The sequence below is a fragment of the Aphidius gifuensis genome, linkage group LG1 (assembly GCF_014905175.1).
Source record: "Aphidius gifuensis isolate YNYX2018 linkage group LG1, ASM1490517v1, whole genome shotgun sequence".
Classification (NCBI taxonomy): Eukaryota; Metazoa; Arthropoda; class Insecta; order Hymenoptera; family Braconidae; genus Aphidius; species Aphidius gifuensis.
This window is the reverse complement of record NC_057788.1, coordinates 20,739,385-20,762,573: the sequence shown is the minus strand read 5'-3', so window position 1 is coordinate 20,762,573 and position 23,189 is coordinate 20,739,385. Positions and strand designations below refer to the sequence as shown.

At 27.4% G+C, this 23,189-nt stretch overlaps 1 protein-coding gene across 1 annotated transcript; it reads right to left on the bottom strand.

Moving 5' to 3' along the window:
• Window positions 1-11,551: 11,551 nt before the first annotated feature.
• On the bottom strand, window positions 11,552-12,992 carry LOC122860530. Its single transcript, XM_044164387.1, has 3 exons — window positions 12,963-12,992; window positions 12,235-12,804; window positions 11,552-12,158 (listed from the first exon to the last, which is right to left on the bottom strand). Exons 1-3 carry the CDS (start codon window positions 12,990-12,992, stop codon window positions 11,811-11,813), a joined length of 948 nt encoding a protein of 315 aa, XP_044020322.1. The 3' UTR covers window positions 11,552-11,810.
• Window positions 12,993-23,189: the final 10,197 nt, after the last annotated feature.

Genomic DNA, 23,189 nt, shown 5'->3' with positions numbered 1-23,189 from the left:
TGTTGCTGTTCCGTTAACTCGAGTGCCACAGAGATAATTTATATATCCTTCGCAATCAAAATAACTATAATTATTTTTTAATTTATCAAGTGTCATTTTTACGTATTTAGTGTTGTGTTTTTATATTTATATCAAACAGTTTAAATATTCATAATTACATAAATATATTTTATATTAATAGATGCCAATGTTATAAAGAGCTTGGAATGGTTGAAAAGTAATAATGATGCACCATCTTTTGAGTTAACAATCGTGCATTGGAAAATAATATTTGAATGGCGTATGGCATGGATGAAAAATAGCCAAAAATAATGTTGTCAAATTTTATCAAGAATGACCTCATCTTCGATGTCCATTTGCTTCAAAATTAATTAATCAAGATTTTACTATGCTGATCCCAACACTACGTGGAAATATTGAGAATTGGGATAAATTTATTGAACACGTTACCGTTATAAAAAAAAAAAAAATTATCTAAAAATTGCCTTAATTTATCCACTTTAATGGATGGTGAAACAACAACAAAAAATGGAAAAGCACTTTTAGAATTAATTTGGTTAGCTAATGTTTTCCCTTTAAAAGGCAATCCACAAAAAAAAATAACAACAATCGTTTCTGGTGAAATTGATATAATAAAAGATAGTTCAAAACAGATAAAAAACCGAAATATGAGAGAATAAACATGATTAATACAAAAGAGAGTTTAGTTGTGAGCGTTGCAGTAAGTTGAACAAAATTATTATTGTATTTTATATTTACATTGAAATTATAAATACCACAAATTTTTAAATATATATGTTGTTACGTACCAAGTTGAAAAATTAAAATTTAACTATGAAATAACAAGAAAAAGAAAGAATATGTAAAATCAAAATTAAATAACCAAATAATCATAGAATAATTAAAATAAATCAACTTGGTACACGGAGAGAAAAATATATGAAATTTTCATATACAGTATATGAAAGTTGCACCAAATCTGCTGGTATATGAGAATTTCATATACTGTATATGGAAATTCCATATACTACATATGAAAAAATCATATACTCTGAATTTTTCAGCTCAAAGCTAATATATGAAAAATTCATATACTGTATATGAAAATTTCATATGCTGTATATGAGAATTTCATATACTGCATATGGAAAATTCTATTAGTACAATATATATCAAAAAACAATTAATTTTTTAAATTTAAATTATATAGGATGGTATAAATTCATTTAATTTTTTTTCATTTGTCTACCATTTTTTATAATTTGTTAAATAACTATTAAATTATAATTTTATTACAAATATTTCAATAAATAGAATAGAAATACGAACATGAATACCTTCTTTATCTAACCTTTCTAATTCATTAATAATTTGGTCAAAATTATAATTATATATACCATACTTCGTAGTATTTTTGTCTAATAAATGAAATAACGTTAAAAGAAAAATGTTTCTTAATTTGTACTGTAACTCTTTAGGCAAACAAGCTATTTTAAAATGAACAGCACACCATTTCAATATATAGTTCTATGCGATCCTAGTGGATTAATTGTTTAATAATCGTCGTATGATATACAATAAAAATTGGATTTGCTTTTTATTGAATTTCATTTCAATTCCACAAAGAACCTTGTACAAAATTAGAAATAATATTTTCAGTGATGTTTTTCAGTTAATTTAAATAATTTAATGCTTTTGCAAAAAGTCCTGGTATTTCAAAAAATCTTTGAAGCGTTTCACTTATTGAAATAACTTGTGCAGTAACTGGTACATTTTTGTATACATTTATAAATGATTATATCATTCTCTTTGTCAAATTTATATCTCTCACCCAGGTAGAGACGTAGATTCCTGTACAATTAAAGTATCAAGATTTTTAAAATATTTAAAAGCTCGCTGCTCAGTTTTAAATTTGCTCAAAAAATAATCATAACTTGTAAAAATATCATCATGCGATTAATAATTATTTGAAGCATTAAAATTTGTTGACTTTCTTAAATTAACTTGAGTGTGTAAACCATTAACTACAAGTTTTATCAATTAATTCAAATCATCGATAAGTTCAGTGACCTTGACTCGAGGCAATAATTAATTGTCATATAATTTAGCAACAAAAAGAGTTATTTCTTCTTTTAAATTTGATTGATGATAATTTACATCACCATTAGCTTTTTCTCTGTCGTCTATAATTTTTTCAGTATCTTCACTAATATTCATTTCCATACAAAAATCATTCGTATCTAGATAATACGAATTAATAGAAGCTAAAATTAAAATTTTCAGTCTCTTTTAAAACACTTAAGCTAGTATTTTTCTCAAAATGAAAATTAATACGATGTTTTTGAAACGTCCTAAATAATTTAATCCACAATCATTGTGTATAAACTCGATAAAAAGTTTTTTCTTAACATTGAAAAGTTTCTTCATTGTCATGTATAATATTTGTATGTTTTAAAAGCTTTTCATTGTTTTTAAAATACTTTATCCAAAAAAATATAATAAAAAGTTCAACTGAATTTTTAATGATTAAAAAAATATGATAATAATAATTTTAAAACGATAATATTTGAGTTTTAATGAGAGTTCAATTGACTGGCCTTAAAATTCATTTTAACAAAAAAAAAAAAAAAATACAATTAATATATTATATAAATAGTTAAACAATAGAAACAATAACAAACATGGATTTGGAAGGGAAAATAAAATATTTATAAAAAAAAAAAAATAAACAATTTTAGTGATGATTAATTCTTTTTAAAAAAAATATTAATAATAAAAATTTTTAAACAACTTAATCTTCATTTTATTGAAGCAATATCGAAACGGCTTAAAGCAAAAATATCGAATTGAAAAAAAAATTTCATTCAATGACTAGAATTCATAGTTAAAAAAAAATTATTATAAATTTAAAAAATGAAGGATGTGAATATAATTTTCCTTCAGTCAATTCAAACTTATATATACTAGCCTAAAAAAAATTGATTAGAAAAAAATTTTAGAATTAATTATATAAAAAAGATCAACCAAAAAATAAATTAAATGTAATATAGAAATTGTTTTTTTCTTTTTTCAAATTAAAGTTGTAAATTTCTATAGAATGTTTTTTACACCGAGCTAAAATAATAATAGTGATAATAAAATTAATAATCAAAATGTTTTCCTGCTCGAATAAGAAAACAATAATAAATATAATATCAAAAAAAAGAAAAATAAATTTTTTAGTTTCGAAATAATTATCATATATATTATTGCTTATAATTTTTTTATTTTAATTTTGATAATTTTGTTAATAATTATTAATTAATAAAAAAAAAAAAATTATTCATTGATAATGTGTGAATATTCTTACGCAGATTTTGGACATGATTTTAATTTTAGAATTGTTTTTTTCTTTTTTTTTTTAAATTGATTGATAAAGAAAAATGAGAAGAAAAAGAGGAAAAATAAAATGAAAATCTCGACGCACATATCAAAACGAAAAAAAAAAAAATATATTGGCTTTTAGTAGAATGGCTAGTTTTGTGAAATTTTATAAACTCATTCACCTTAAAGACTTCGATAATGACGTCAAAGATAGTACTATATAATATTCCTTAATATTAATTATTTATAATTAACAATTTGATGATTATTAATTATTATTGAAAGCAATTGACTGTACTTTGACGAGTCATTTTACAATATTTAGGGTTTTAAACATAAAAAAAAAATTAAAAGAAAGAGTATAAATTTTAGTTTCAACTCCAATTACCCATTGCAAAAAAGCTTGGGTACTTCTTGAAAGAGGCATATTTGAAATCTGTTCTCCTTTAAAATATTTGATCAATCCATTTAAAAACACTACTCGGTGACATATCCCGTATAGATTAAGAAAAAACTTTTGTAAAGAGAAATTGTATATTTTTCGGTCTATTTTGCTATTCTAGTCAATATTTGAGCTTATTTCTGAAAAAATATGGAATTATATCTTGTCATAATGTGTTAGTAACTAGTCCCATTACTATTGAAAACATATTAGACTTAGTTTAGCTGTTACATGAGTTGTGATTCTATTGAAATATTTGTAATAAAATTATAATTTAATAGTTATTGAACAAATAATAAAAAATAGTAGACAAATGAAAAAAAATTTAATAAATTTAGACCATCCCAAATAATTTAAATTTGAAAAATTAATTGTTTTCTAATATATATTGTACTAATAGAATTTTTCATATGCAGTATATGAAAAATTCGTATACCGTATATGAAATTCTCGTATACTGCATATGAAATTTTCATATACAGTATATGAATTTTTCATATACTAGATTTGAGCTGAAAAATTCAAAGTATATGATTTTTTCATATGCTAGTATACGAAATTTTCATATACAATATATGAAATTCTCATATACGAGCAGATTTGGTGCAACTTTCATATACTGTATATGAAAATTTCATATATTTTTCTCTCCGTGTATTTCTCGTTAAAATTAAAAATCCTCTTATTTTGTTATTCCCTACAGGGTAACGGGTTAGGAGGGAATGTGTATGATTGTAGATGTACCTTGATGTAAGAATAATCCGAAACAATTGTTGAGAGCGTGTCAATCTGGATGGTCGCCTGTTGATGTTTGTAGTCTCGAATAATCCAAACGGTAAAATAAACTCGAAGCACAGAAAACAACACCCCGGAGAAGTGTCACAGTCAATAATTTTTATATAGGATTAGGGAAGGTTAACTAACACAGGAAATAATAATTTATCACAAGAATTAATTAGTTTAAATTCACTCGAAAAATGTTATTTATTTAAAACGTCAAAGTTCAATTGATTTTATTTAATTTTTATCAGATGTAATTGATTTAATTTTAATTTTAATTTTTAATTTTTAATTTAGTTTCAATGATTTGAATAGAACGAAAGTTGTCGCAAGAGTGACGCTCCTTAATATTAAAAATAAAATTATTCCCATAAAAATTTAATTATTAGGTAGGGATGAAAAGTAGTACCATTTCTTGCACCAATGAAATACACTGAGAAAAAAAAATTCTAAAATACAGAACTTTTGTTCTTGCAAAAAAGGTTCTTGGATTATGGAAAAATTTTCTTATATTAAATAAAAAACTTCATAATTCGAGAACAAAAAATTTCTTGAATTATGGAAATATTGTCTTGAATTATAACAAATACGTCTTGAATTATAAAAAAAAATTCTTAAATAATAACAAAACTTTCTTGAATCATGGCAAAATGTTCTAATTTTTAGAAGTAAGGTTCTTGGTTTATGGCCAAATAGGACTTGGATTATGACATTTAAAATTGAAAAATTAAAAAAAAAAAATGTGATCTATAAAATTAAAAAATATACATTTTCATTCAAATAATTTTTTTTTTTATTATTTTCTTTTTTTGCGTTCGCATTTCCATATAAATACCAACGATATACGCGCTATTTGTTGTTAAATTAATAACTCAATAAATAATTCATAAAAAAATCCAAAAATTTGCATAAAACTTCTTGATATACTGCTTAACAATATTGCCATTTTTTTTTTTTTAATTTTTCAATTTTAAATTTCCACCGAAACAACGTCGCGTTTCCATGTCTTCAAGCGCTCAACGTGTCATTGCATCCAGACCCTCAATTGACAATTCATTCGTAATTCAGTATTTAAAACAAGTGTATATAAAATTTGAAAAAAAAAATATTGTGTATTATATGCATTAATATTATTCATACAATAAAAGATTAAAATAAATGTCTCCTAAATTTTCTTTGATATAAATATTTTAATAAATGAATAAACTAATTTTTTTATTTTTATTATATCTATTTGTAATAATTTAAACACATTCGTGTTTATTAATATTTCAGTACATAAATTTTATTAGATCAAGTCATTAATTTTTAAATAAAAAAATTTGGTATCATAAGGAAAATAAAATCGTAGTCGTATATATAATCGCGTCGTGGTTAAGTCGGTAAAGCGTCGGAATTAGAATAGGTAGATTTAGGTAGCGTTGTTAGGGTCAGGAGTTCAAGTCACTTCTCAGGCAAAATTTTCTGATGCAAAAAAAAAAAAAAAATTCGACCAACAAAGTTCGAATAGTAAAAAAAACAATTAAAAAAATGATTATTAACATAATTTTTTTTTTCTCTTATATTTATTTATGTAAAAGAATTTTTTTTCTTGATTTGTTCAATATTTTTCTTGGATTATAACAAATACTTCATAAACCAAGAAGCTTACTTCTAAAATCGCGTACATTTTGTTATAATCCAAGACCTACTTGATTATAATCCAAGAACCATACTTCTAAAAATTAGTACATTTTGCCTTGACTCAAGAAATTTTTGTTATTATTTGAGAATTTTTTTTTATAATTCAAGAAGTATTTGTTATAATCCAAGACCTATTTGGTTATAATCCAAGAACCTTACTTCTAAAAATTAGTACATTTTGCCTTGACTCAAGAAATTTTTGTTATTATTCGAGAATTTTTTTTTATAATTCAAGAAGTATTTGTTATAATTCAAGACAATATTTCCATAATTCAAGAAATTTTTTGTTCTCGAATTATGAAGTTTTTTATTTAATATAAGAAAATTTTTCCATAATCCAAGAACCTTTTTTGCAAGAACAAAAGTTCTGTAATTGAGAAGTTTTTGTATTAGTTTTAGAATTTTTTTTTCTCAGTGTACAATGGTTCCCATAGTAGTCAGCATATTGTAATTGTTTAAACATTTAATAAATAATAATTTAGCAACTTCAACGGATGTGGCGTCTCGCGTTGCAGAGGTGACTTTGTAAACTGCTTACCAAAATTTATATAAAAATTATAAAAATAAATTGTTTTATAAAAATGCGAAATTTGAATTTAATTCCATGTGAAAATAAAAAAAATAAAAAAAGAAAAATTTTATTGCTTGCTCGGCATCCTGCATTTATTGAATTTATTAAATTATTATTTATTATTGGTTATTAATTATAACTTATACCAAGACGTAACAATGTAAACTCTTATTTCTACTTTTTCTTATTAATTTTTCCATTTTTTTGTGTTTGTTTTTTTAAGTAAAAATTCCGGAAAAAATCCGGAGATATTATAGAAATAGTCTGGAGATTACTCCGTAAATATCTCCGGAAGCGTCAATTACGTAGAAAATCCGGATTAAGTCCGCAGAAATCCGAAGTAAGTCCAGAAAAATCCGGAGAAATCATGAGAAATCCGGAAATATCGGGAGAAATCCGGAGAAAATCCGGAGAGATTATTTCTACCAGGGTTAAATTTTTTCTTTTTCTAATAAAATATTTAGTCATTTTATAATTTTTCATTAATACAAAAATAGAATTAAAATATCATGAAAAAATAATTTATAATAAAAAAAAAATGTTAACATTATAATTTAAATTTACCTAAATTGTCAAAATTTAATATTCCAAAACATCCAAATTTTATGATTGACTAATTTTTAAAATCCAGTTAACTGATCATTGATATAACGTCATTAAAATTAGAAAAATTTAATTCATTTTTCATTATTTCAACTGATTTTGAATGCGGCTAATAAATCAGTTAAAAATAACTATTTAATTTTTACGAAATATAGTTATAATTTAATAATTTGTACTTTAAATTTTTTTCACTTTATATAATTTTATAAATTTTTTATATGTTTTTTAATTTATACTGTAAGTTTTATTTTTCAAAAAATTAAAATTAATTCCATATTTAAATAACAGTGTATTGGAAATTTAGTTGTTTTTAAAATGTAAAATTTAATTCAAATATTTGCCACTTTATTTTTAGAATTTTGTCATTTCAGGGTTCACAGATGGAAGCAGTCAGATGTTATGGGATCGATTCATTAAATTTAAAATGAAAAAAAATTATAATGAAACATATTTATTTTTTGGAAGCAGTATAGAAACATTTGGAGTAAATATTTTTCTCCTTGTTATTTTATGAGGTACAAATTTCGAGTTTAGTGGTCGAAATATGTTGATTACTAAAGCAGACATACAATTGTTAATTAACAGTTTGGAGAAAATATTTTTTTTTTTTTGTTATTTTTCAGGTACAAATTTCGGACTTGGTGGTACAAATTAGTACGAATTATTTTGTTTTTGTATTGCCTTGTATTCCTTTGCTCTGCTATTCAATTTTGAGATAAAAATCAACATAATTACAGTACAAAATAGTGCTAATTTGGACGCTTCTAATGAGTATCCTAGAAAATTTTTCTAGGACTTATGCAATTATTAAATATTGTGGAAAAAAAAATGTTTCAAATGCCGGTAGAATGATGAAGCATCTTGCTCAAGAATGTCAAAATTGTGATGATGAAATTTAAACAAATTTTATGGAAATGATTGTGCCAAAAAATAAACTTGATGTCAGACAATCATCTGAGCAAGTTGTAGCACTAATTACAAAGAACAAAACAACTTAAAACAAAGGCTCAATTGACAAGTTTATTGGTACTAAAATGTCCAAAGAAAATCATGATAAATTGAATGCTTCTTTTGCACGAGCAATATATGCCAGAGCTTAAATTAACATTATTGTACTTAAAAAAGGGTTACAACACAGTAAAAAAAAAAATGTAAAATGTAAAAAAAATGTAAATGTTAAAATAAAAATGTCAAATTTTTAACATTTTTTTAAGTGTTAAATGGAAATTTAACTGTATAATATTGAAAATATTATTAGTCTCAATTTTTCTTCCATTCATTGTTACTAATAAATATAATATATGGAATCTACAGGTCTTTCTAATATTATTATTCCCAATCATCATTGTTTTTTATATTTATTTTTATTTTCAGTATGTATCATTAAAATTTTTTTTTTTTAACTCGAATTTAATATAAATAACTCAAATATTATATTTTGTTTGTTTATAACAATTTATTTATTTATAATAATTTATTGTTTTTATTATTAATAATTAATTATATTGAACATTGAAATAAGTCTCTGATTTTGGACCTATCATGAAGCTTTAAATTTTGCGCATGCGTGTCGATGCCCCGCCCCCGTTTGGTTTTAAACCGGTTATTAACCGTTAATAACAGTTATTAACCGTCAAAAAAATAAATAGCCGGCTAATTAACAGCTCTACAAAATGGCGTCAGTAAAGAGTTTAAAAAGTGAAATGTAGAGGCGTTCTTAATGTATGATACATAGAGTGGGTATAAGCAGAGTGAAGCCTCCGAGGTCCCATTAGTCCGACATTTTGTGCTCGCCGTATGGAGCGAGTATACGAGGTTTTCGTCACTTCCGAGCTCACCGTATGGAGTGGGTATAAGAGGGTTCCGTCACTTCCGAGATAAAAATCATCTATGGCTTCACTCTGCTTATACCCACTCTAATGATACATGGCGTATGATAATAGAGATGTATCATACTGTATGATACTGCTGTATGATACACCGGTATCATACCCAGTGTTGCCGCAGGAGGTACAGTTGTACTTTTCGAGGTACGTTTTAGAAACGCCAGTACAAAAGTACGCCTTTTTTTTTGGAGGTGGGTTTTCGTTTTTTCTGGAAAATTCCGTGAGCTAATCAAATTGTATAGTATGCGCACGCGCGCGCTCAATGTAAACGGAGGTAAACCCTGTAGAATGTATATAAACAGTGTATAAGAGTCTTAATTAATGCTACCGTATATGTTTTTTATTATTTTTTTTTTATTTTTAGCACAAGAAATATAATGACTTATTCTTCCAAAAATAATTCAATACTCAAGTATTACAGTGTTGCCGCAGACAAATTTGTGAATGTACCTCAAAAAATAGAAAAACGTGGAAAAACGTACCTCCTGGCGAAAAAAATGTACTTTTTCAAAAAAATGGCCGACAAGAGCTGGTCTATAGGAAATTTTATTAAAGCAAAAACAATAAAAACAGCATTCGTTTTTTTTTTTAACGTTATTAGAAAAATTTCTAATATTTTTTTTAAAGTCTAGAATAACAATGGTAATACTTGAGTATTGAATTATTTTTGGAAGAATAAGTCATTATATTTCTTGTGCTAAAAATAAAAAAAAAATAATAAAAAACATATACGGTAGCATTAATTAAGACTCTTATGCACTGTTTATATACATTTTACAGGGTTTACCTCCGTTTACATTGAGCGCGCGCGTGCGCATACTATACAATTTGATTAGCTCAAGAAATTTTCAAGAAAAAACGAAAACGTACCTCCAAAAAAAGAGGCGTACTTTTGTACTGGCGTTTCAAAAACGTACCTCGAAAAGTACAACTGTACCTCCTGCGGCAACACTGAAGTATTATTGTTCTTCTAGACTTTAAAAAAAATATTAGAAATTTTTCTAATAACGTTAAAAAAAAAACGAATGCTGTTTTTATTGTTTTTGCTTTAATAAAATTTCCTATAGAGTATAGACCAGCTCTTGTCGGCCATTTTTTTCAAAAAGTACATTTTTTTCGCCAGGAGGTACGTTTTTCTATTTTTTGAGGTACATTCACAAATTTGTCTGCGGCAACACTGATCATACCTACCCAACACTGCTTGTCAGTAAAAACCCGTGTTTTTGTCATTTTGATTTAAGAGGAAACACATTTTCTGTTTTACCGGTAAAGCCCATGTGTTTTATATAGGAAAAAATAATAATAATAGTATTTTTTTGTATGTAAAAGCATACAGACTTTACCGGTAAAACAGAACAACTTGTGTTTCCTCTTAAATCAAGAGGCACGGGGTGCATTCCTTTAATAAAAAATTTTTTTTCGTTTTGCCATTTCGCCCTGTAATACTGACTAAAAACTAGAAACAGAAACAACGACAAAAGTGATAAAATTTTCTATTCCATATTCCAGACTTTACAGTTTACGATAATGTGTGGTACGACCTATGTGACAATAACAAACAATCACAACAAGTCAATTTTCTATTTATTTCAGTTTGATATAAACATTGAACAGTTATCCATCTGTATCCATTTAATAATTCGAAGCCAAAAAAAATAATGTCATGTGTCAGTACAGCTCCCCCGATAGCCAGCGGCGTACACTTTGCGTTCACGTTGAGGTCACGCCGTGCATGCACTATCGTGCCTTCATAGTGCCCTAGCGGTTTTAAAAATACGTTAATCATACCCAAAATTTACCGTTGTCATCAAGTATAAATAGGGTATATTTTTGGTATTTTACCGGAAAGATACCTAAAACATACCGAAAAACAACCGTATGTTTTTGACTTTTTCAGACCCAAATCATACCTTAAAATTGCGCATTCAATACCATACCCATTTCATACCTAAATTATACCGAATCAGAAAAAAAATGATAATATACCCAATTTTCTACCTAAATCATAACCAAAAAATGCGCAATGAAATACTAATTTCATACCCGAAATATACCTGAAGCAAAACAACATCTTTTTCAGAGAAATAAATCTTTTTTTTAAGTAAAAAAAGAACAATTGGGAAACAAATAAATTATGGGAAAATTATACATCAATGTTTTTTTCTTTTAATAGCATTTAGAAAAATACAATACATAGTACAAAATATTTAGCATAGTTTCTAATACTGTACACAGTACATAATATTTAGCATAGAAATTTCAATTCATATGAATTTTTTCAACATGCATGTTATAAACTAATCTTTTATTTTTACAACTTATGATACTGCTTCTCACATAGACAATGGAAAGTACTCTTTGTATTTGGACAAGATATTCATTTTAATTTTTAGTGACGAAAAATGTAATTGACTAAAAAATGAAAATAATCAAAAAAAAAAACAAAATGAAAAAATATTTCTAACAGCCACAACAATGATTTTCATAAATCTTCATCGTTGTATACCAGTTGGGATCTTCGATATCGATCATTTTTTAAAAAATCTTTCAACCAATCTCGTAAATTTGCCTCAATGTTATGTTTACCTTTTTTATATTTGAGTTTTTTAGCTGACTGAAGATTTAGACATAATGTTTTGATATTTTCAAGTTCTCTTGACTTAACAACACGCCCATCATCATAACGCTTATTCCGGCGTAATACAAGAATATTTCTCTCTTCTTCTGTCCAACACCCTCGCATTATATGGTTTGCACGTTTTCTCATTGTTTTAGCATTTGCAGCTAAATACCAACAATGCGAATTGATCGAGATGCCGTCAATAATGATCTGAAATTAAAAAAAAAACTATATTCTTTGATGCCTAATCGGAATTAAAATATTTGGTTATCTGTCATAAATGTACCTGATTGTCTACGATATTTTGATCAAACTCTGATACGTTGGTAGTAGTTCTTATTGATTCAGATCGATTCGATGATATTTTTGCATCTAATTCTTCAGTTATTCTTTCTACAATAACTCTCCCCAATGCTCCGAGTTCTTCTTCTAAGTATTTCCTTGTAACAACTCTTTCACTATCAATATCTTGTTCTAATATCGATTTCTCAGAATCCGATGCTCGCTGATACTCATCTGATAATCTTTTTCTTTGTTTCTCGTTTATCTTTTTATCTGTTTTTCGTGCAACTCTCAATTTCTGTCCATCTCTTTTTTCTTCTTCTATATTGTCATCTTGACATACAGAAACAATTGGTTCAAATTCGAAATCTTCAATATCATTCTTGTCTTGATTTACTTCGATTTCTTTATCTTGCAATATTTCAAAAACTTGGCTATCTGTACGTTCTTCCTCTTCTGCATTGTTATCTTCACTTACAGATCCGGTTTGCTCAACATCAAAATCGCCAGTAATCGTATCATCTTTCATAACTTCTATTCTATCAAGACTCGACCTTAAATTTTTATTAGTATCCTACAAAACTAATTTATCAATTTTAAATTATAATTAATAAGTTATTTCAAAAAAGATAAATGGTTTTATGTCATAGTGTAATGTCCAGCCTTATTTTGTTTATTCAAGCATTTGCGTATTTTCAATGCAAATTCAGTTTGTTCACCACCACAATTTACATTATTACTATGATTTTGTAAAACCGCCATAACTTCCTCGTCTTCAATTCTACTGACAATCCACTTCAAACTTTTATCTTCATCCTGTAAGAAAAAATTAGGAATATTTGTCGTATTATTATATTGATAAAAAATTAATAACTGCTTACGTTTGTAAGTGATCATAGTAATAGGAATCTCATCAGCTCCTGACTTAAAAAACAACGATGCGTTAGAAGATGTAATATCTTTTTCTGTGGCAACTCGGACAATTCCATCGGAGTTTTTACAATAAACATTGTGTGAATATACGATCAAATTATGTCCAGTTGTTAAATTTTTTACTAAACAACGATCAGCTGTCTGCATCGTGCTAACCTGCAATATATATATGCAATATTACTATCGTGATTTGATGAATTTGATTAATTTCGTTGAAGAGCACAAAACTAACCTGTTATCTGTTATAATATGTTGTTGTAAAACAATTAGTCTTATTGTTTTTCTTTTTACTGTGCCATGAATTGTTATTAAAATATATTGAGTATTACGGCATGTACATACACTCCTTACTGTTCTTTACAATACACACATTACCTCGCAACGACTGGCTGTAGTCAGTAGCAGTGCATAGCAGTGTAGCACTGTAAATAGCAGTCAGTAGTTAGCTGTGTTCGATACTTCGATGGATTGTCTCGGCTCAGTTCCGTTGGCGCTTTTGTCGTACGGTCAGTTAGAGAACTACAGGTAATGGAAAAAACCGATTGGTGCATTACTTTTAGTTCTCCAATTGACCGTACAATTGAAGCGCTATAAGTGAGACGGAACTGAGTCTGAGCCGAGACGACCCATCGAACACAGCTATAGGGATCTGACCTATGGGCGGGGTTTGGTCGCTCACGCACACATTTATTGTGTAAAAGCTTATTTGTGAGACAAGGTGTGTTCGTTCACTATTCACACCGAGCGTATGCACGGAGCGTATGCAAGGAAGCGGTAGCGTTTTGCGGTCATTTGAAGAAACTTTAGTAACTAAAATTTACTAAAACATTCGTTATTTTCAGTCATTGTGTTTTTTTTTTTTAATTTAATAATTTTTTCTCAGACGCAAGAACAAATTACCAATTAATAATAATGAAAGAGAGCGAAAGAACTGGAAAAAACGAATAGCAATAAATAAATAGTAAATTTTAGTTACTACAGTTTCTTCAAATGACCGCAAAACGCTAGCGCTTCCTTGCATACGCTCCGTGCATACGCTCGGTGTGAAAAGTGAACGAACACTCCTAATATGGCGCATTCTAGACCGTTTTACTATAGTATGTTATCGTCAACAAACTATACTATAAAAAATTTTTTCATGTAGTTTCAATGGTCTGGAAATAGTTCACTGTGCGCCACCAGATGCCATGGTGAATAGGTCAGATCTAGAGTGGGTATAAGCAGAGTGGTGCCAATAGCAAAAAGGTGCCCAGAAGTGACGTCACTGTGCCTATACCAACTCTATACAAAAAGCACGATATGGCGGACCTGAACCCGCTGTTGGCACCACTCTGCTTATACCCACTCTAGTCAGATCCCTATAGTTCGGCTCTTTTCAGCTCTTTTGGGCTTTTGCAATATTATACGCATTTTGTATAATATCTATTATACGCATTTTGTATAATATCTATTATACAAAAAAGAAGTCGGATTCGGTGATATCATATTTTTTGTAGCATTTGAATTTAACAATCAATGGAAGTCGGGAGTTTTTGTAAAAAAATTAATACAGTTGAATAATTTAAAAACAGCCCGATGTATATTTCAAGTAAAACGATCCAATGAAATCCATTTTGTTGAGTTTAATAATATACTTGGTCCAGGTATGAAAATTGTACATAATGAAAAATTATACACGAAAAAAAATTTTTAGCTGCAGTCACGAGGCGTTTGGATAGTTAAAAAAGGACAGTTGATTTAATAATCAAGCCCGATATATTAAAAAGACAATCGGTTAGTTATTCCAGCCAACTGGATAGCTAGCGTGGCTAACCAACTCGTCAGATTCGACATAATCTCAATGTCAACAGCTGTTGTGTTCATAACCTCTCTTTTTTGACAGATCCACCAAATTATTATTAACAATGACTAAAATAATCCATATAGTTATTAAAAATTTAGCATAAGATTTTGTATTCAAGTTGGCGTTTATTTGGTGCATCAAATTTAGTATAAAATTAATTAGATAATAATTTTAAAAATTAGTAAATGTACATTAATATATTGTTTGTACTTCGTCTATATACTTATAGTTATGCATATACGCAATCCTAAATAGCTACTACAGCGATACCAGCTTGTCAGGCTTTGGATAGCTACCACAGCTATCCAAAGTGTAGCTAATGTAACGAGTAAGCACGCTGTTTTCACAAGAATAGTAACCTGTCAAATGTGGATTGCCAAAATAACAATCCTCTGCTAACTATCCAAAGGTTAGTTAGCCGTGGATAGGAGAGACAGCTATCCAGCTCGTTGCTGCAGCTAAAAATTTTTTTCCGGATACGCTTTTAAATTAGCAAACTATTGGTCAACTGATTAATTTTGAATATTGTACATAAAAACCGGAAATCGTCAAACTGCTTTTAATAAATATTGTATTTGAAACATCAAAGTATAAGAATTTTCATATTTCTTTATTAGTACAGTAATAAAGCCATCAACGAGAAGAAAAAAGATTTTTATAATCAGAAAAAAATGGAAACTATGAATTATATGTTCGATTTTAATCCATAATATGTGAACATATATGAAGAGAAATAAAAAGTGTTCACGGCGCATATATATGTAGATTTTAATAAATATTTGTGTTACTGCAGACCTTAAAACTATTTGTTTATCCGTATATATTTTCATTCAAAATTTTTATTGATTTAAAATGTTGATAATACCTTTAGTTATATTTTGAGTATGGAATGGTTCTAATATAGGTATAAAAATGGGTATACTATCATTTTTTTTCTGATTCGGTATAATTTAGGTATGAAATGGGTATGGTATTGAATGCGCAATTTTAAGGTATGATTTGGGTCTGAAAAAGTCAAAAACATACGGTTGATTTTCAGTATGCTTTAGGTATGTTTCCGGTAAAATACCAAAAATATACCCTATTTATACTTGATGACAACGGTAAAAAAAACTTACCGAAAAAATACCCATTTTACCGGTATTTTCAAAACTGCTAGGGTGTATGCAGAGTGTATTCGTAAAATGTACGGCAGATGGAGCAGACACCATGCAAGCCATACGAGCTGCATTAGTAGATCACGTAGTGCCATGACCGTGTACTTCCTTCGCGAAGTAAAAATTTAGATAAAACATTGGAAAATGTTTTGGTTTGATTAATTCCTGAGCGATTTACCAAAATTATTTTATTATTCTATTTTGGCAAATGTCTATGGAAATAATGTAAATTCGCAAAAAAATTTTTTTTCGATTTTATTATTTGCCGATAGCATTTAAATTAATTCGTAGACTAGATAATTTTTACAGCATTATTTTCTAGTTTAAAAAAAAATTATTAAGGCACATGTTTGTAAAAGTAATCTGAGCTACGAATTAATTCATTTGGAAACATTCTTTCCTAAGATACATTTGCCATAATGAATTGATAAAAAAGCTATCAGCAAATGGTTCTGAGAAAAAAAGGTTGCCAAATGAATTATTTGCCACTCTAGATTATTTTTACAGCCATTTGACCAAATAATTTTCTTTTAAACGAGAAAATAATGCTGTAAAAATAGTCTAGTCTACGAAGTAATTTATTTGGCAATTCCTTAGCTACATCATTTTCTTAGCTTCTGCTTTTCCTTGGGATTTTTGTTGTTAAAAAATAAATTTACATGTATTTTATTTATAAAAAAAAATAAAAAAGGTCCAAGGAAAAGCAGTAGCTAAGGAAAAGATGAAGCTAAGGAATTAATGTGACTAAGGAATTATTTCCTTGAAACATAATTCTTTGGCAGCCTCAATTTCTTAGCTACATCTTTTCCTTAGCTACATCTTTCCCTTAGCTACTGCTTTTCCTGGGACATTTGTATTTTTGAAAAATAAATTTACATGTATTTCATTTATAAAATAAATAAAAATGTCCAAGGAAAAGCAGTAATAGAAAAAAGATGTAGCTAAGGAATTAATGTGACTAAGGAATTATTTCCTTAAAACATAATTCTTTGGCAGCCTCAATTCCTTAGCTACATCTTTCCCTTAGCTACTGCTTTTCCTTGGACATTTGTATTTTTGAAAAATAAATTTACATGTATTTTATTTATAAAATAAATAAAAATGTCCAAGGAAAAGCAGTAGCTAAGGAAAAGATGAAGCTAAGGAATTAATGTGACTAAGGAATTATTTCCTTGAAACATAATTCTTTGGCAGCCTCAATTCCTTAGCTACATCTTTTCCTTAGCTACATCTTTCCCTTAGCTACTGCTTTTCCTTGGACATTTGTATTTTTGAAAAATAAATATTTATGTATTTTATTTAGAAAATAAATAAAAATGTCCAAGGAAAAGCAGTAGCTAAGGAAAAGATGAAGCTAAGGAATTAATGTGACTAAGGAATTATTTCCTTGAAACATAATTCTTTGGCAGCCTCAATTCCTTAGCTACATCTTTCCCTTAGCTACTGCTTTTCCTGGGACATTTGTATTTTTGAAAAATAAATATTTATGTATTTTATTTATAAAATAAATAAAAATGTCCAAGGAAAAGCAGTAGCTAAGAAAAAGATGAAGCTAAGGAATTAATGTGACTAAGGAATTATTTCCTTGAAACATAATTTTTTGGCAGCCTCAATTCCTTAGCTACATCTTTTCCTTAGCTACATCTTTTCCTTAGCTACTGCTTTTCCTGGGACATTTGTATTTTTGAAAAATAAATTTACATGTATTTTATTTATAAAATAAATAAAAATGTCCAAGGAAAAGCAGTAGCTAAGGAAAAGATGAAGCTAAGGAATAAATGTGACTAAGGAATTATTTCCTTGAAACATAATTCTTTGGCAGCCTCAATTCCTTAGCTACATCTTTCCCTTAGCTACTGCTTTTCCTTGGACATTTTTTATTTATTTTATAAATAATATACATGTAAATTTATTTTTTAATAATACAAATGTCCAAGGAAAAGCAGTATAGAATAGATAAGATGAATGACTCTGATAAATAATATTATTTTTGATTTAGATCAATATGATTTTATTATTCCTAAATTAAAGAAAAAAAATATTGTTTAACTCAAAAATTATTTATTGTTTTTGTTAAATAATAATTTAATTAATTAAAGTTTTCTTTTGCCTGCATTTAATACCCTTTTTTTATTATTATTATTAATATTATTGTTTTTTTAATCTATATCAAAAGTTATTAAAAAATTACTTGCATTGAAAGCACGGTGAATACACTATGCTCATTGATGTGTATTGTAAATGCCTGCGCTTCGTGTACACGCCGTGGAGGCAGCGTGCAGTCAGATAGAGAATTTATAGACGTGACCGACGTGACACAAAGTCAGCAATGCTGACTACACGGTGTGTGCACGATGGCTACATTCAGTGCATGCACTGGCGTGTACAAATGTACAATAGTGCCTGCACCTTTGGCTATCGGTGCCGAAAAATAAAGCATTGAGTGTCTAGAGCCTGGCTATCGGGTTCAGTACAGCTGCCACTACAAGAAACAGCTTTTTCCTATAAAATTTTGGCCGGCATTACAGGGCGAAATTGCAAAACGAAAAAAAATTTTTTATTAAAGGAATGCACCCAATTACTTCTGTTCTCTTTTCTTAGTGTTTATATTTTGGCTGCACTGCAGTATGTTATTATTTGTTTGTATGCATGACATAACCTCTAAACTAATTTGACAGCATAAATAAATTGTTTACTCTACAAAAAGATGTGATATCTCAACAAAAAAAAAAAGTTTTTTTTACAAAAAAGTGTCAAGTATTCGAAATTGTCACTAATTGTGTGTATATATTAATTAAGATGTGATACCAGAAAGACAAGAAAGAAATATATTATTGACGTTGTAATTAAGTCTGAACTATTGAAAAAAAAAAAAATTTAAACTTGACCCCACCTGGTTTTTCCCAAATAAAATTTCAGTATTTAATAGACATAGGTATATTTTACATCAAGTGGGGTCAAGTTTAAATTTTTTTTTTTCAATAGTTCAGACTTAATTACAACGTCAATAATATATTTCTTTCTTGTCTTTCTGGTATCACATCTTAATTAATATACACACAATTAGTGACAATTTCGAATACTTGACACTTTTTTTGTAAAAAAAACTTGTTTTTTTTTTTTTGTTGAGATTATTATAATTACGTTTATAAATTATACCGAATTATTCCAGTTGTATAATAATAATTATTATCAGCCTTTAAAGTTTATAATTACGTAAAAAGCTTATATTTTTGGTGGTATCAGCGTGAAAAAAATTTGATATTACTACTAATTAGCAAAATGATACCATTGACAAATAAAGAGGTGAGTTGAAAAAGTCAATTTAACCTCAAATTATTTTCATTATATTAATAACGCTATTTTTATAATTTAAGTATTAAAACGTTTCAATTATATGTACTTGTAAAATCGAGAAATATAAAATTTTGCATTCATCAATCAGCTGTTTATGATTTTATTTGTTTTTCTATAGATAGAACCAAAAGAACATCAGGAGTGTTGCCGTTTGTGTACTTGGCGTAATGCTGCTATATTTGTCGCACTGCATGGCGTTGTAAGTATATCAAATGTTAAGGTCCCTTGAAGAGAGTTATTAGAGTCTCTTCAAGGGACTTTAATCGAATATATAAAAATTATTTTGACTAAATTTTAAAACCACGTTAACAGTCAATAACAACAACACCATACTAAGAAATTAATCTTTTTGATATTCAGATTTCAACTCTGTTGTTACCATTAACGGTACGAGGATCTATTGGTGGTCAATATGGTATGTTGATATCGATCTGGATGCCAGCAACGAATAAAGAATTACTATCTGTGACAGATGTGCCTTTCGCTTGCGAGATGTTTTTGATAAGCCTGCTCTTTCTAGCACATTTGATAGGTTTTATCAGTGTGATTAAGGTTAGTTGAAAGAAAAGCAAAATTATGATAAATTGTTTTTTTTTTTTATAAATGATTCAATTTTTTTTTTAAATTGATGATTTATTCTTTTTTAATTCTAGAATTCGAGGAGAGGCATGGTATTTTATATGCCATTCCGTATACTGGAGTTTTTGTTATGTACTGTTTGGATGAAAAGTGTAAATGCAGAAACTATCAAGTCTCATGTTATGTCACAATATTCATTGAGATGGTATTGCTTCGTTTCTTTAAGTATGTTGAAATAATCACGCCGAATATAATTTTTTTTTTTTTACTACTAAAACTCAGTCGTTTAGTTTAAAATTGTTTTTTTTTTTAATTTTAGTTACCCAATATTTCTCTTTATCGGCAGTAGTAGCTTGTGCATTTATTGATATTCCAAAGAAGAACAATTGAGTGTGGAATTACTAGGATCATGCTCATTCAGCGATCATCTCTTACAACACACCAATATATATTGTTTTTATAATGACCAAAGTAACATAATTATTATTGTAATTATAAATAATTTTTTTTTCTGATAACTTTTTGCTGATAAAAAATAAACCAACTTTATTCATTAAAAAAAAAAAAAAAAACCAAAAGACAGTGAAAAAACATACTTGAATTTTTAGAAGATAATCCGAAAGTTTACTCGACATCAGATTTAGCGAATTTAATCCATTACGCAAAACATGTTTATTATATTTTATACTTGGTATTATAATTTCATCAAAAATTGTTAGCTGTATGAAAAATGTTGATGGCAATACAAAAAAACGAAATTTACCAATTATTCCACTTGGTTGTATTTCGGCATCTAGAATATCGGGAATATAGTTGAGATATTTTTGTATAGGGACGTCTCAGGTTAGATTGAATAAAAAAAAATATTGTGACTTATAAAATTGAGTTATCTTCATCTTGGTTGATAAGTGTAATTAACAATAGTATCAAGTCCTATGTTATGTTGCAATTTGCATTGGGATGGTATTGCTTCTTTGCTCTAAAGTCGATTGCATAGTATATGCCTTTTTTTCTATATTCATTCTTTTGTATAAAAATCCATCGATTGTAGAGAACATCAAAAGTAATTTTTTATATACTCATTAATTTTCTCAAATAAAAACAAATCATCAACACACAATTGGTCCCTATTTTTTTAGGAATTGTTTATATTTTTTTAATAATAATTATAATAGGTAAAAAATTACAGTATAAGTAAAGTGTTTATTATGTAGATAGTTCGACTGGCAGCATTTCGTGAGTTTATTAATTAATATTCTCATAGTATAAATTATTATTATCATATTCACTTTTTATAAATTTTTGGTATATATCTTCTAAATAATTATTTTCAATGATATAATGAATAACAATAATATTTATGATAGAATATAAATTTTGTTTTGAAGTTTGAATATGGGTTTTCATTTTTGGTTGCTTATGTAAAGGACATATAAAAACATACGACTGCTTTTTTGACTATTGCAGTTTTGACAATGGTTAGACATTTTGGTTTTCCTGAAAGAAAACCGAGAAAACTAATTTTTTTTTTTTAATGCGCATAGTGCATTGGTTCGTATGTCTCTCTCAGTCACATGTTAATCTGACAGTCAGCTGAGTGTATATAAACAATATATAAAATTTGCTATATAGATACGTAATTTGTCATTTCAAATAAAAGTATTAAACTCAATTCCAGTTGTATAATTATCAGTCTTTGAATTTTACAATTACCAAAAAATTTAAAATTTTAGGTGATATCTGCTCGTGGAAAAAGTTTGATATCAACACGATGATATTACCATTGACAAATAAAGAGGTGAGATAAAAAAATTATATTACACTCATATCTTCAATATATTAATAACGCTATTTTTTATAATTTTGAGAATTGAAACATTTCAATTATTTAAATGTCAAATCAAACAAATCTAAAATTTTGCGTTCGTCAATCAGCTGTTAATGATTTTATTTATTTTTTTATAGATAGAACCAATCGAACGTTGGACTACTTGCTGCTACTGAAATATTCATAGTGTCGCTAAATGTGTCGCACTTTATGGCGTTGTAAGTATATGAAATACAAACAAAACATAAATTTACAATTGATGTCCCTGGAAGCCTCAATTTTAGATGAGCTGTTTATTTTTTTATCATAGCTTTAATAATCAAAAGAAGTGAAATATAAAAAAAAATAGCAAAATTTTTCAAAGTATAAAGTTGAATAATTTGCTGGATAAAAAAAAAAAAAAAAAAAAAAAAAAAATTAGGCTCTTTTTATTATAATATTATTAACATGTATCGCAAGCGTTATCGTGAAAAAGCACCTAATTTTTTTTTTTTTTTTTTATCCACCAAATTATTCAACTTTATACTTTAAAATTTTGCTATTTTTATATTATTAAAAGCTTATAAGCTAAACATCATAAAATATAGAACTATATTTTTATTTGTATTCTCATTTTGTTTGTAAATATTTGAGTTTCTACTCGATTTTTTTAAATTAGGCTTATTTTTTAAATGAAATAATTATCTATCTTGACAATTTATTTCAATTTTTTTTGCCTCGGCTTTTTATAGATAATGAATGTCAAAGTTGACAACTTTTATACACGAGAATAGTGCGAAACAATTTTTTTTTTCTTAAACAGCATATAGTAGATTCGTTGTCTACTCGAAAACTTTTTTTTTTCTATCAAATTGTAGATAAGAAAAAAACGAATATAATTTGAAAAAATAAGTTATATTTGCCACGGATTTTAAAAGTTATTCAAGTTTTAAAAAAAAAAATATTTGCTTTCTCGCGGCAAGTGATGCGCACAGACGTGACACACACAAGCATATAATGTAGCTGTGTACTGTACTTGCTTGCTAGCAGTAGTGTTAGTGTCTGTCTGTATATGCACGGACACACTTAAAAGCCGGTTTTTGAGACAGAAGCGCAACAAAATTTTGGGTACCCGGGCATGAAATATAGCGTTACGATATACGGGCCCCTCAAACTACAAATATTGGTTCGACGATGTCTTTTACAAACAACCTTAACTAATAATAATTTATGAAAATTCGTGAGAGAGAATATAAAGAATTATATTCGTACAAGTCAGGTGC